The following is a 14,374-nucleotide window of genomic DNA, read 5'->3' as shown; positions in this document are numbered from 1 at the left end:
ATCAGCTTGTTCACCAGTAAAGATTCAACTAGAGAAGCCTAGCTGTTGTTAGAAAGAGATGTAATAGTGACAATAACAACTCAACTCTCTAAGTTTAGTTTTGTTTAATAGGGATATATTAATTACCATTATGTTGAATTCTCGCACCTTAAGACCATACAAAGCAGGAATACAGCCATTATTGCTGGGATTACTTTTAGGTCATATACCTTAAAAAAAAGATACACACCTCATAATGGAAACTATCACTGGGTGGCAATATAATCGGCCACAATACGAAAAGAATTTGGCAGACATGTGAAAATGAAAATGTACATATTTAGACCGTGTACACCTATAACACGGCGTAAACATCTTAAAATTAATATGGAGGTGAGACAAATCCCTGCATCCCTCCTACAAATAATAAATAAAATATAATACGTTTGGAACAAATAGGTACGATATTTCTAAATCAAATCACCAGCAACAAAAACAACAAGAACAACAAGAGAGGAAAAACTTTGGATAATCTATCTGCTCATTTTGCAAACTAACTAATATAAAATCGAGAAAAATAATTTTAGTACGTTCCTCCACATGCACGTGTAGATAAATCACCGCAAATTTCATAGTAACACAATATATTAATACTAAATTTAAGGGTTGGCGAGACCAAGTATGTCGCACGAGCTTACATAGCCACAGTATCACTTATTAGACTAATAATGACAGTTCCGAAAAAGTTATGACCTCAGAAATCGCGCTTGGCTAAAATAAAAGCAAAGACAATTATATGAGCATAGTGCATGTTTACAAACTTGATTCCAGTTTAAGACTCATTCGTGTTATTAGATATAACTAACCTTCGTTTGTCAAGGTTCCGATATGATAACCCCATCTACACTTTCGCGTATCGAGCAGATATGTATGTGCACGGGTCTGTGAATTTCATTGGATGTGGCGTCAAACTAGCGCATCCAATCAAAATTAAGTTGTTCAAATCTGAACACTGTTCCTACATGATCGAGACAAGGTGAGCAGACGATTTGAATGGACAAAACAATAACCAATTTTCCACTACCGGTCCGTGTTTGAACAAAAACCCTTCACTCAAATAAACCTGTAATGGTTTCCTCTAGTATGTAATCATAATTTGGATACTAAACATACAAAGTAACCTCATTAAGTTAATTGCCGTCACCACTTTCGGCCCATGCACAATGCACCGCTGTTACCCGCTGTTGGTTAATTGTCATTGCATACTAAGGGAGGCAACTCATGAAATCCAATAGATGTCGCTAGGACTAAAATATCTGTTAAATTCGCGAAGTTGTAGTAAGAGTTATCATATCGGACACTTGGCTAGCAAAGATGACATATAACAAATACTTCTTTTATTCCGCAATAGGTGAGTTAATCAAACCCATTCGGACGACCAAGGTCGATTCTGTTGGGCTATTTGTGACATAAAAGGAATATGCTTTTAATATTGATATGAAACTGAGTCTGACTGAAACAGAATATGTAAGATAAAGAACCCACGATGACCGGAGTTAGGAGCTTCTATGCATTATACGGAGCTGTCATCATAGTAGCGAATAAGCAATGGAATCCGAAAAATTCGGATTTCTCTTCATGATCGAAACCTTGTTATTAACTTTATCATGTCTCCAGAATTCCAGCATCTACTGGCTGAATTATTGTTTTCAATTTTTATTTTATTTTATTGCTAATAAAACAAAACAGGCCAATGTTTACATTGTTCCTGTTATCATCCGGTATATGCACATTCTCTGGTGTAAATATGTGCACAAACTGAGACTTTTGTCCCATCCAACCATGAGAAATAAATTGCGAATGGGACTAGTCTAATTAGAAAAGGTAATTTGCGGGGAAATTTCCGTTTATTGTCCCAATAACATAGGATCAAATGCTTGATCAGGATATACTAAGTTTGCTAACATCAATAGGACCTCGTATGCGGGGTGGGAATATCTGCAGTTACAGGTTATTTGTTTAAAAAAAATTATGAAGCGACACATTGCTGGAAGCGAAATAAGAAGCACCTGAATTCCGTTACCACCACTCTGGCGAAGTTGTACCATCCACGTGAGAGATTCGTCAGCTATACAAAATAATAAAAAATAAATACATTAAAATTGTATGTATACGACCATTCAAATTCTGCCATCACACAGCCTCGGTATTCAACTGTTTTGTGTCAAAGCAATTTTGTAAATTCCATGGTATTAAAAGTTTTATTTGTTTTAATGTGCCGTAAAGTACCAAACAAAACAAAACGATGAAAGAAAATAGCAAGAGAACGCACATATATGTTTAGTATACCAAATGAATTATAATGTAGATTACACATTATTTTTAACAGTGAAGACGTTTTGATAACGTCAGCTCCACAAAGTGTATACATGTACATTAATGAAATATTCACACCCATTCTAAGGCATGCACTGATGGCAAAACATAACCCTCTTTGCTCACCCTTACAGTTGAAACTACGACCATGTTGATAGTGTGAGATATGCATAACAATACGACCATGTTGATAGTGTGGGATATGCATAACAATACGACCATGTTGATAGTTGTTGTTGTTATGGGGTTTAACGCCATTTTTTCAGTACAAGATAGGCTATACATGGCGGCCAGTATTAATGGTGGAAGAAGAAACAGGCAAAATCCCAGAAAGAACAACCGACCCACGAGAAGCTACCAGCAAGCTTTCTCACATATCCACATTGGCTGGGCCCGAGACTCGAACCTACGCAAACAGAGGTGAGATGGCAGTGATTCGTGACGAAGAGCGATTTAGACCACTCGGCCACTCGGGGCCCAAACATGTTGATAGTGTGAGATATGCATAACTATACGACCATGTTGATAGTGGGGGATACGCATAACCATACGACTATGTTGAAGCGTGGAATATAACTAACTATATTACCATGCTGATAGTGTGGGATATGCATAACCTTACGACCATTTTAATAGTTTGGAATATGCATAACAATACAACCCTGTTGATGGTGTGGGATATGCATAACAATACGACCATGTTGATAGTGTGGGATATGCATAACAATTCGACTACATTGATATGCGGGATATGCATAATTATACGACCATGCTGATAGTGTGGGATATGCATAACCATCGACTATGTCGAAGCGTGGAATATAAATAACAATATTACCATGCTGATAGTGTGGGATATGCATAACCTTAGGACCATTTTAATAGTTTGGAATATGCATAACAATACAACCATGTTGATAGTGTGGGATATGCATCACAATACGACCATGTTGATAGTGTGGGATATGCATAATAACAATGGGTGATACCATCTCACTGAAGCATGATGACGTACATTGAAATATGAATATGCATGAACCAGTCAGTGACATTATTAGTGAATGGGGACGATTCAGGGACAATGGGACTTATCACTAAAAACACCGCTGGGACGATATAGGGACTATGTAAATTTAACATGGGGAAAAATCGTGGGACGATATAGGGACAATTGGAATTTAAGATGGGGAATAAATCGTGGGACTGTCTAGGGACAAGGGGAAATTTAACATGGGAATAAATAATGGGACTGTCTAGGGACAATGGGAAATTAACAAGGGAAATGGAACAGGGTCGGGACCCTATTTTAATAAGGTCCCGGCCTGATGGGTCTATGGAAAGGGAACAGGGGAGAGGGATATAAAACACACACACACACACACACACAAAATAAAAAAAATGGGGGTAGGCAATTAAAAGTAGATCTCTTTTCGAGAAATTGGAGTGGCCCTGAAAAGGCCCTTTGGGTTTCTTCTTCTTCTTCTTCTTCTTCTATTTCCTCCACTTCTTCATTCATCCCTTATCTTTCCTAATATTCCTTTCTTCTTCTTCTTCTCTTCTTTATATCTGACTCTGGTAACCAGTCAGGATGGCCCAACTCTCTAAACTTGGTCTGTATCTTCGTCCAATTGTTGTTAAGCCGCTCAAACTCTTCCTTTTTCTTTTTGTTTTCCTCATCTTTTCTTTCTTCCCTCCATCTCTCTTTAATCTTCTCTACTTCTTCCTTCATTACTTTTCTCATCAGATCTTCCACTTTCTTCATCTTGTCAAACCCCCATTTTACATTCCTCCACTCTGTCCAGTACAATATTTTTTCTAGGAAGCACCGGACTTGGATGACATGATCCAGTGCTTCCTTCAAACTTTCCACTCTGAAGTAAGGTGGGTTAATGAAGCCTCGTGACTTATTGACTTCTTCTTCTATCATCCCTGCTATGATATATCTTGCTGTCTTTAGGCCTTGAACTTGATTGGTTACCAAGTCTTTCATATCTCCATACCTCCATTCCTCTTCTATTCTTCCTACAACATATTCTACATCCATTATCCAAAAATATATCTCTCTCAATAGATTAAATAAAACTGATACTTGAATCATTTTGTCTCAGTTATTATTTAGAATGGTTCGAACATCAAACTTTGTGGGGTCTTATAGTTAAAGTGCGGACGTGAAGGAAAACATCCCCCAAGACACAAAATTTATATTGCCTCGATCATCACTTAAAACGCGCGGACGTGAAGGAAAACATCCCCTACTTTTCTCATTTCATATTATCTACTATCCACATACGTGAAGCAGCAATAAACAAACCCCAAATCTACTATTCACACACGCAAAGCATTAAAATTAAATCCTAAACTACTATCACACAAACCAACTTAAGTTCTTACATAACCCAATAATCTACTATCCACACAAACGTCCGTGGGCGCTTACAAACACACACACACACACACACACACACACACACACATGCACAAATAAAAAGAGTCAGTGTTTATATTCACACTACTCTTCATACACACATTGGCAAATCGATTACTATTTCTTTTCTAGAGTATTGGGTAGCCCTGAAAAGGGCTGTTTGTTTTTTGAACTCCAGTGACACCTGGTTAATGATGGCACCTTCCAGGCCTGGCACCACACACACATCTTCTTCCCCAGTCTACTTTCACTCTTTTTGGGAGGAGTGCAGAGGCGGGATAAGTGGCTTCAGAACCCCAATCTTCTGTCTCTGGGATTCTGAAATTTCCTCTCTCCTTTTCTTCCTCTTCTTTGTTTCTTCTCTCCCCCTCTTCTTTGTTTCTTCTCTCCTCCTCTTCTTTGTTTCTTCTCTCCTCCTCTTTCATCCTTCCCTCTTCTACTATGGCCTCTGCAGCCAGCTCATTCACTATACGCCTGGCATATTCCAGGTGTACATGAAGTTCAAGCAGTTTAGCTAGTCTGGTGTTCATCCTGGTGGTATTGATCAATCAACAAGGGTAGCTAGACTGCCGAACGATTTTTAATTTATAATAAAAGCGCGGACGTGAAGGAAATCACGTCCGCGCTTTTATTATAAAACAAAATTGATATTACCTAGATCATGACCAAACAACGCGCGGACTTAAAAGAAACACTCACTGATTTTTTATACTACCCATCACTATTCTAAACAATTTCATTAAATCAATAATATACTATTCACAAACGCAAAGCAGTCAAATCAAACCCAAATATCTACTATCCATGCACGTCAAACAGCAAAAAAATCATCATAATCTACTATTCACACAAACCTACTTGAGCCCTTACAATCACTCACACATATAAACCTATACAATCACACCAGAAATGAGTGAGTGTTTATATTCACACTACTCTACATACACACATTGGCAAATCGATTGTTATTTCTTTTCTAGAGATTGGGGTAGCCCTGAAAAGGGCTGTTTTTTTTTTGCTTGCGTCAAGTTGAAGCTAGGGCCATCTTTTAGTTTGTAAGAATGCGACGTCCTCTGATGATAGACTTTCTGACGATAGGTCTGCTTATTCGGAAAGAGAAGAAGGACTCTTTGGTGTCGATACGATAATCGACATAGCCTCTGTCAGGTTCAGGTTGCTGCTGCTGCTGTTGTTGTTGCTGTCTCTGAAGTCTGTACTTCTCTGTCCATTCTTCTCTCTCCCTGTTCACTTCTTCTCTGAAGAGCTCTTCTATCAGGTCTTCTGTGATTTTTAACAATCTCACATTTTCTATCTCTTCAGGCTTCGGTATCAGACTGTGTCTGACCCTATGCAAATTCACGTAGGCTTCGTTTAGCTTAGCTAGTTTGGAGCACATCTTCGTAGGAGGATGAGTCGAGAATGAATGGTTTGACTGGAAACTACCCCGGTTCTTAAAGTCAAAGCGCGGACGTGAAGGAAAACATCCCTACACGGTTTTCGAGCCGGAACGTATAATGAATGTCATGAGAGAGACAGAGAGAAGTCAAAGCGCATGAATCAAAATTCTTATAGCCAAACAAAAGACAAAGGCATTTTTTTTCAAAACTCAACATTTTTTGTTCAAAATTACTTAACACTAACAAACAACTCTAACATTTTTAACAATAATCTAACAATATAACATCAAACATTTTTTCAAATACCAAACATTTTTTTCAATTCACACATTATTTTGGACATGGCTGACAACGTTGTGAATTAAATTGATTTCCACTGTTGGAAGTCATTAGGCCATTGATGGACACTACGTTTCCTAGCTAGAGACAAAATATAAGCATACTGGTCACAAAACCATGGATCTACTTTCACATCGTTTCTAGAAGAAGAACGAGGATCAAAATGAGCTGCTAAATGTTCTAAGGAATAGCCCAGGCTGCGATGATGCAGAAAATACACACAATATTTTCCACACACCAAGGAATCTGTGCCTTGTAATTTCACGCTATTGAATCGGGTGGTCTGAGCATTTCTGCTCATAAAGTCAATGATATCGTCTTCCAAAGGAGGCAATCCATGGGACTCGAAATATTCCACACATCCTTCTTGAAGAAAGTAGACGGCTACCCAGTGGGTTCCTGGGAGATGACTGTCGCCTGTGTTGATCATATAAGCTTGATGGTCTTGAGGTGTACGATGAGGGAGTTCATATTTAGCACAGACGACAAGATTCCAAGAAGCCGTGTACGAACTGTGGTTCAAAAGATAATAAAGCTCCCAGGTATCCATTTATTTGTGTGGGTTTTTTTCTTCACAGGTAATGATAAGTCATCAGTTCGATCCTGACCTTTTGCTTGAAAATGTCTGACAAGTAAAAGGCGTTTAGCTCCGACTTCTTATTCTGGTCAAAGAGAGATTTGATGCCACGGCGCTCCAGAGACGTTAATGGAGGAGACGAATGTTTATCCAAGCCTTTATACCACTCGTTCAACACGAGTTCTATCTCGATGACACCCCAAGCTTTGTCCAGATATTCGTCCAATTTTTCTTCTTGGCTCAACATCAGACATTTGTCGTGTTGAATTTGACTGGGATGATCGTTGTGACATCCATAGCACTCTTCCTTGATCAATTCTTTCATTACATCTGTCAGGAATGTAGCAAAACAGGAGACTAAATGAGCTTCTTGTTCTGGCCATCTTGACTTCATCATGATAACTTCTTCGTCTTGGGATTCTTCTTCTTCTTCTTCTTCTTCTTCTTCTTCTTCTTCTTCTTCCATGGTCTCCTCACATTTCATGTCCAAAGTTTCTCCACTAGGTAAAGAGGGATAACAGTCTTCCATAGCTTCTAATAGTCTAGAATGACTTCTCTCAAACTGTTGATTTCTATGGTATTATCGAATCCTGCAAACAGGAGTACGTTCACCGTCTCTGTTAGATTTGTAGTAAACTGAATTTCCACACGAATCTAGGGTGGAAATGTCCCTCGTCGCTGCCTTGGTCTGGAGTGAAATCAAAAGCCCACAAAGCATAGCCTCCTGCGTAATCCTCGTACGTAATGCCGTGACTGGTGTTGGTTCCTAACTGACCGGTGGCTTCGTACAGGGACAAGTACGATCTCAAGTAATTCTTCTTGTCAAAGTTAGGTTCGAAAGGTCGGGTACACAAGGTCTTGCCATCGCGACTGACTTCGATCTTGGACACGTCAAAGTGTTTAAAGTGGAAAGGATTTTTAGCAATAGCTCCGTTGAAGGCTGCATTCTCGACGATACCAATGATCAAACGTTTGGGTAACTGTCCTTGGAACAGATGATCTTCAATCATGGATTGCAGCCCCGTATGAATGGTGAAGGTTTTCACTTCCACGCGTCGTATGGGATACTTGGCGGTCGTTCTGCTCAAAGTGTTATTGATGTCGTTACCCACTTTAGGTAACACTTCCACGCGTCCTACGTAGATCCTGGCTTCCTCGATGACAGTTTTGCAAGCACTTGTACCCATCAAATGGAAAGCGGCACTACTACGATTCAGTCTCAGGGTGAGATTCACTCCATTCAGCAAATAATTTTCTTGTAACCACATGTCCAAATGCAAACGATCCATCAGTTCTAAACTATCTCCACTTTTGATTCTGTCTCTTCGTTCTATAAATCCTGCATTGTGGTCTTTGGTTGTATTAATTTCAAATTCTTCAAACTGGCCTGCATTGTCAGCTCCCCATACCACACAGGCATTGAGATGAGTGTTCTTGGCGTCTATTCCGTACGTCAAGAGATTTTTCAGGTACGCTCGATAAGGGTAAGTATCCATGCTACTACTGACTAGTTTGTTATTCAAGTACAAGCCCACTTCACTGAACAAGGAATGCATGAAATTATTGACAAGTGCTATAACCTCATCACCTTCTAGGGGCGTATTGTCATCATCGATAACTTTGACTTTCAGGCACAAGTAACTGCTATTCAGATCGATGTATTCTTCGGGCTGTCTTTGATTTCGAACTCGATGGGGGCTGAGGCTGTCAAAGAGGAGACGGGGTGAAATTGCACCCATTGGGATTCTTGCATGGTCATCATGGTGGGTGGCATGGCAAACTGATCCAGTTCCGACTTGGAACAAGCGCAAGACTCTCGGTGCATCATTTTTGTCTCTTTCTCAATAATCAAAAACGTCTGAGTATCGAACAGTTCTTCTTTTCTTAGTCTTTCTAGTTTTGGACGTGTGAAGTTTGGTGAAAGGGTATTTTCTTCGTCGTCTCTTTCTGCCTTGTCCTTGCTGAATGCCTGACTCGGTAGCGTGTAGGGCATTTATAGTTGTTTCTCGTCGGCCCAAAAGTTCTTTACCCGTTTGTAGCAAGACATTTTTGCCTGCCATCAAGAAAGCTTCTTTGGGGTTTTGTTTGTCGATGATGGAGAAATTATTTGCCGTGTGTCAATGCTGCATCTTTCAAGGCGTGCAATCCGCGTGTCACCATCAGTTTCAACACGGGGGCCACCGAACGAAAGGCTGATTTTAACATATCTCCTAAACCGTGTCCTCGCTGTCGAGCAACCCCTCGGTACACTGGATACATGACTTACGAATCGTGAGAGAACCGTTTTCGAAAATGGAGTTTCACCGTGACTTTTCCTTTGCTGAATATAATATTTTGTTCCAAATCTCCTTTTATAGCAATGTTGACCGTGTCCAAATACGACTTGCTGACCGGCAAATAGTGAGGATGTACAAATTCGCGGTGGAGGTGATAAGTGTTTCCACCTTCCTCGTCAGCAAACGTGGCAGAATCCACTATAAAAGGAATGACACGCAGTAACGGTACGGAGGTGTGTCCCACCACGTTATACTCCACCACATCGGAGTACACAAAAATCAAATTCAATCCTTGGTTCAGTTCTACCGGGGCACGAAGAAACTTGCTAAAAGAATCGTTGTCGTAAATAACTGCTGATTCGCCTTTTTGTTGTTCTATTTTCTTCCTCAGTTCCATGTCCCCGCCGAACATGGCAAACGATTCAGGACAAAATTTGAAACCCACGATTTTACTTTCAGGAAATTTCATCAGGAATCGACGAGATACTTTGTGGCACACCAGGGTGACACTTTTTCTGGCAATCTCCAAAGCTTTCCCAAACGCAGCATTAAACCTGGAAGCTATGGTGCTGACCAAATGTTGACCACTAAAATAATAGCCTGCGGGAATGGTCAAGACATAGGCGGTCCACTTGTGATCTTTTTGGCGAAGGTTTTTTTTCATGAGATATTTCCCATTGGTATCCAAGTACTGTTGCATTTGTTCGTCATAAACTTCCACCTCAAAAAAATTTTGACCGGGGAGGACATTGAGGACTTGGATCGGGTGAATCATTTCTACCAAAGCCACTTCCCAATGGGCTTCGTGATCTAATGGGATGGCCTGAGGTAGTTTGGCCGTGTAACAGAACAACCTGTTGTGGGTAAACACCTCCATATATCTGTCACTAGGTAAGGGTAAGTAAAATTGGTTTTGGTGACTTAAAATTCCACAGTTCTGTGGCTGTCCGAGGGGTTATTGGACGTCAGAGGCGTGTCTCCGCTCAAAAAAGGGTTGTTGTTGTTGGAGTGGTGACTGGCACTGGCACTGGACACAAGATTCCCGTTGTTCCCGTTCGAGGTGAATTTCAGGGAGGGATTAGGAAGCAGTTGACCGATGCAACTGCTCAATAAAATGGTCCACAATTGTTTGTCTCCTTGTTGCGAACTCAAATTGGCAATGGCTGCCCCGATGACACAATACACCACGAAGATTTGGCAGAAAAAGACGATTTGCGTTTTAGGCGCTCGTTCTCCACACCACAGCCACAAGGGTTGTTTTTGTAAATCTTGCAGAGAAGAACTGGGTGAAGGAGTGGTCGCCGTATCTGCGTCTGTGTGAAAGGGCATGATGGTCACTTGTTTATATAGTCGATGACTTGCGAAGCGTCGATCCAAGAATCAAAACTGGGTGGATATTCTTTCCAACGTACCTTGACTCCTTTGACACGTCGTTTGCCCACTTTACGGGTTCTGCGTTCGAGAATGCTTTCGATGTCTTACACGTCGTCTTCTTTTTTGGTGACACGTTGTAACTCGGGCAAATGAAACGTTCCTTTGAGCACTTCTCTGTTCATGTCTTCCAATTTATAGACGGCAGGATCACGACCATACACTCGTCCAGTGACACGAAACAATTCGGTAGTCCAGTTAGGTAAGTAACCTTTGTCGAAAGTGCATTTGGTTTTGCCAATGCGCACTGAATCGCCTACGGTCAACACTCCACTTTTCTTGGGGACAGCCCTCGTCGGGGACGTACCAAGCAGGCGCTCAAACATTAGCACTTCGTTGTCGGGGGTCACTTCTTGCGGGGCACGTCCAATGCTTCGATGGTATTCTTGGTTGCAGTAAGATGTCGATGTACTTCAGAGTGTGGTGATGCGTAAAATAGTTCCACATGCGTTCTTTCAAAGTGCGTTGAAAACGTTCCGCGATGCTGGCTTTAGTTTCAGGATTCTCGGTGGTAAAAAAATGAATGTCACGTTTCTTTAATTCTTTTTGGAAAGCTTAGTTCAGAAATTCGGTACATTTGTCCGTTTGCCATCGAAGAGGGTGACGACCGCTTTGTTTCAACACTCGTTGCAGGGCTCGCACCAACTCGCTGCTCGATTTGGAAGTCAAGGGCACGACCCAGGCAAATTTGGAAAAGACGTCGATGACACAAAACAAATATTTGTAGCCGCGATTGTAGCTGGTCAAATGAGAGACATCGGCTAAATCGGCTTGCCATTGATGATCGATGCCTTCCACTCGGGTGCGTCTTCTGGAAAACTTGCGTCGAATGGGTTCATGTAAAGTGTAAGTAGTGTTCTTGTAACCATCGTTGCACTTGAGTTAAACGGAGACTTTTCAGTCGCGTTTTGGCAGCACGATACAATTTTTGACCTCCTGCGTAACCTGCAGGATGGGAGGGATCGTAGTAAATGCTGGCTAAGACTTTTTCCATGTGTTGGTTTGTGTGTTAATAAGGCACTCACTCTCGGAAGATGCTACTCTTTTTATCTTGGGGTATTTTCTTGGATTGTAATGCTTTGCGTGTGCGCCCGGGAATAGGTGTCGAGGAGGAGGAGAATGCCTGAACAAGGGATATTTTTTCTTGTTTCACTTCTGTCTTCACCTTCTTTTTCTCTTCTGATGTATAAGGGGTGGTCATCATCTTTTTAAGCCATCCATTTCTGGAGGGAGGTGGTGTTGTTAACTTGCGTACTTTTTCTGGTGGAGTCTGAAACCCTTCCTCTTCTTCTTCTCCTTTCTCTGTCTTCGTCACTGGTAGTAATGGTGGCGGTGATGGTGCTGGACTTTTCATCAAGGTCTTAAAATCTTTCAGAGTGGGTAGAGCTGTTTCGTCTAAAGCATTTTGGTGAAAGAGTTGCAGTCGTTGCAAAAGTTGACCGTACTTTTGCGATATTTATGTTTCGGACAAATCTTGACGATCTATTAAGGACTGCAATTCGTGTTGTAACTGGGACATCTCGTTCAAATGTGGATTGGGAGGTAAATGCGGGGTGCGTTGTTCTTGCCAACAATGGTATTCCATCCATCATTTGTAAGGCACTAAAGCTAGTTTTCGTCCTTCCATGGGATGTCAAGGGTTGAATCTGAGATCTTGGGACTCCAGAGGGCCTTTTTATCTTGCTCCCATCAATCCTCCCAACACGGTTCCCAAGACTCCTTTCAGTAAGGGGCCTAGCAAAAGGGGTAAAATTCCTCCACGTTGGACCAACATCTTCTTCTTTTGTCGGAGGGGGATTTTCTTTTGAACCATTTGATGCAGAACGTGACGATGTTTGCCTAAGCATTGTTTCTGGTGTTTGGACAAAGGGATCGTGCCTTTCAACACGATCAAGCAACATTCGCACACGGTATCGATGACCTCTTTGGAGGCCGATTGAATGAGTTTTTTTCGCAGGGGTGGAGAAGCTTTGGACTGGACAGATAACATGTCCCCGTGTTTGACTAAACGTGGATGCAGTCCTTTACTTTTCTTTCCTTGGGGTTTAGAAGAGGAAGGCTTTCTGGAGGGTGACATCTTTGTTCAGCACCAAAAACACTGATACCCCTACTTGGTCACAGGCCTTTTTAATACTGGAACGCGTCGCCACTGATTGTCTTTACGTCGTATCAACTTGAGGACAGGCATGACAAGTCGTGCAGGGGTACGCAAAGGAATAAATCGAGCCAGTTCTTGCTTGGACCAATCCAGTAAACTTTGTAACATGCCCGATCTCTCTTGGACTTTGATTTTGGGAGCAGGTACTTTGTGAGCCGCGGCCACTGCCGATAAATGGGAAGGTCCTGCCACTGGGGAAGTTCTTGGGGTCATCAACGGAGAAGTTCTTGGTGTGATCAACGTATCCAAGTACTGTTCGGTTCTTGGTGACATCAACGGAGAAGTGATTGAACCTGAGGCTACCGGAGACGCAGTCACCGCCGTGGCAGGTCGTGGTTTGCGAGGGTAAGTTTGCGTCCTGGCCGAGGTGCCTCTCTTGCGACTAGTTTTCTTCTGGAGGCTTTTCTTTTTCTGGGGACTTTTTCTCTGTTTCTTTTTCTGGGGGCTTTTCTTTTTCCGGGCTGGTGTCTGGAAAGAGGAGGGTCCCGCCACTGGAGAAGTTCTTGGAGACACGGTTCTCTTTGGGGACCTGGTCTTTTTCTTCTTCTTCTTGGAGCTTCGTTTGACTTCTTTTTTTTCTTGGGGAGAACATTGGGAGCATTAGGATCCCATCTTAAGAGAGAGCGAATGATGACCCCTCCTAGAGTAACGATCCCTCCAGGTTTCAAAATGATTTGTTTTTTCGTTTGAGTGTCGATGCGGGGATCGGCCGGTTGGGTCAAAGCAACTTTGTTTCGATCGAAAAAGCGTTTGGTTTGATGAGGAATCTGAATGATCCCTTGGAGTAATTGACGTGCTGTCACCGTGAACCATCGTAAGACTTCTTTAAGACTAGCTTCTAAGACACTAGCCCGTATTTGTGGATTCTTTTCTCGACTGATGCCGTACAAGGAACAAATCAATTTGACGGGAAGATGAGATTGAAGGGACGTAATGTTCACACTGTGTGAGACAGACGAAAAGTGTCTGAGGTTTATATAGATATTTTTGGAGTGAAGTTAAGTCGAGGACAGAGACGTGTACAAGACAGGCCCTCCGTCTTGGCACCAGTGGTGAAACAATTGGGTACGAAATCGCAAATCCTCGGGAGTCGTAGGTTTCAAATCGACGAGTAAATAGGAGTGTGGAGTGTGAGTGGCATCGTCGTACGCCTGAGTCAGCCATGGCGTTCCTAACTGTTTGGCTAAGACTTGCACTTGCGATTTATCTCGAGGGCTTTTAAACAAGACCACGTAATGCGCATTGAGACTGATGGTGCGATTGGCTTTACTTTGTTGAAACAAATTTTGAGTGATGTAAACGACACTGGCATTACGGTGATGCCCTTTGCGCGTAAACCACAGTTTAATTTCTTCTTCGTCTTCTCCTAACATATCGTCGAAAAGGACCAAATGGGTTTGACGGGAGTCATAGACG

The 14,374-nt window shown here is 41.8% G+C and overlaps 1 protein-coding gene across 1 annotated transcript in view; it reads right to left on the bottom strand.

The window, feature by feature from the left end:
* The window catches only part of LOC149791509 (uncharacterized), a 38,963-nt gene that overhangs the window by 11,652 nt on the left and 12,937 nt on the right, over positions 1-14,374 (bottom strand). Inside the window, exon 4 of the mRNA XM_089970032.1 lies at positions 2,049-2,107. Coding sequence (XP_089826158.1) covers positions 2,049-2,107 — 59 coding nt within the window. The remainder of the gene's footprint in view (positions 1-2,048; positions 2,108-14,374) is intronic.

Source organism: Sinohyriopsis cumingii, chromosome 9 (genome assembly GCF_028554795.1).
Source record: "Sinohyriopsis cumingii isolate HCF-2022 chromosome 9, ASM2855479v2, whole genome shotgun sequence".
Taxonomy (NCBI): Eukaryota; Metazoa; Mollusca; class Bivalvia; order Unionida; family Unionidae; genus Sinohyriopsis; species Sinohyriopsis cumingii.
Note: the sequence above shows the minus strand (reverse complement) of the source record. Positions and strands in the feature narration are given on the sequence as shown.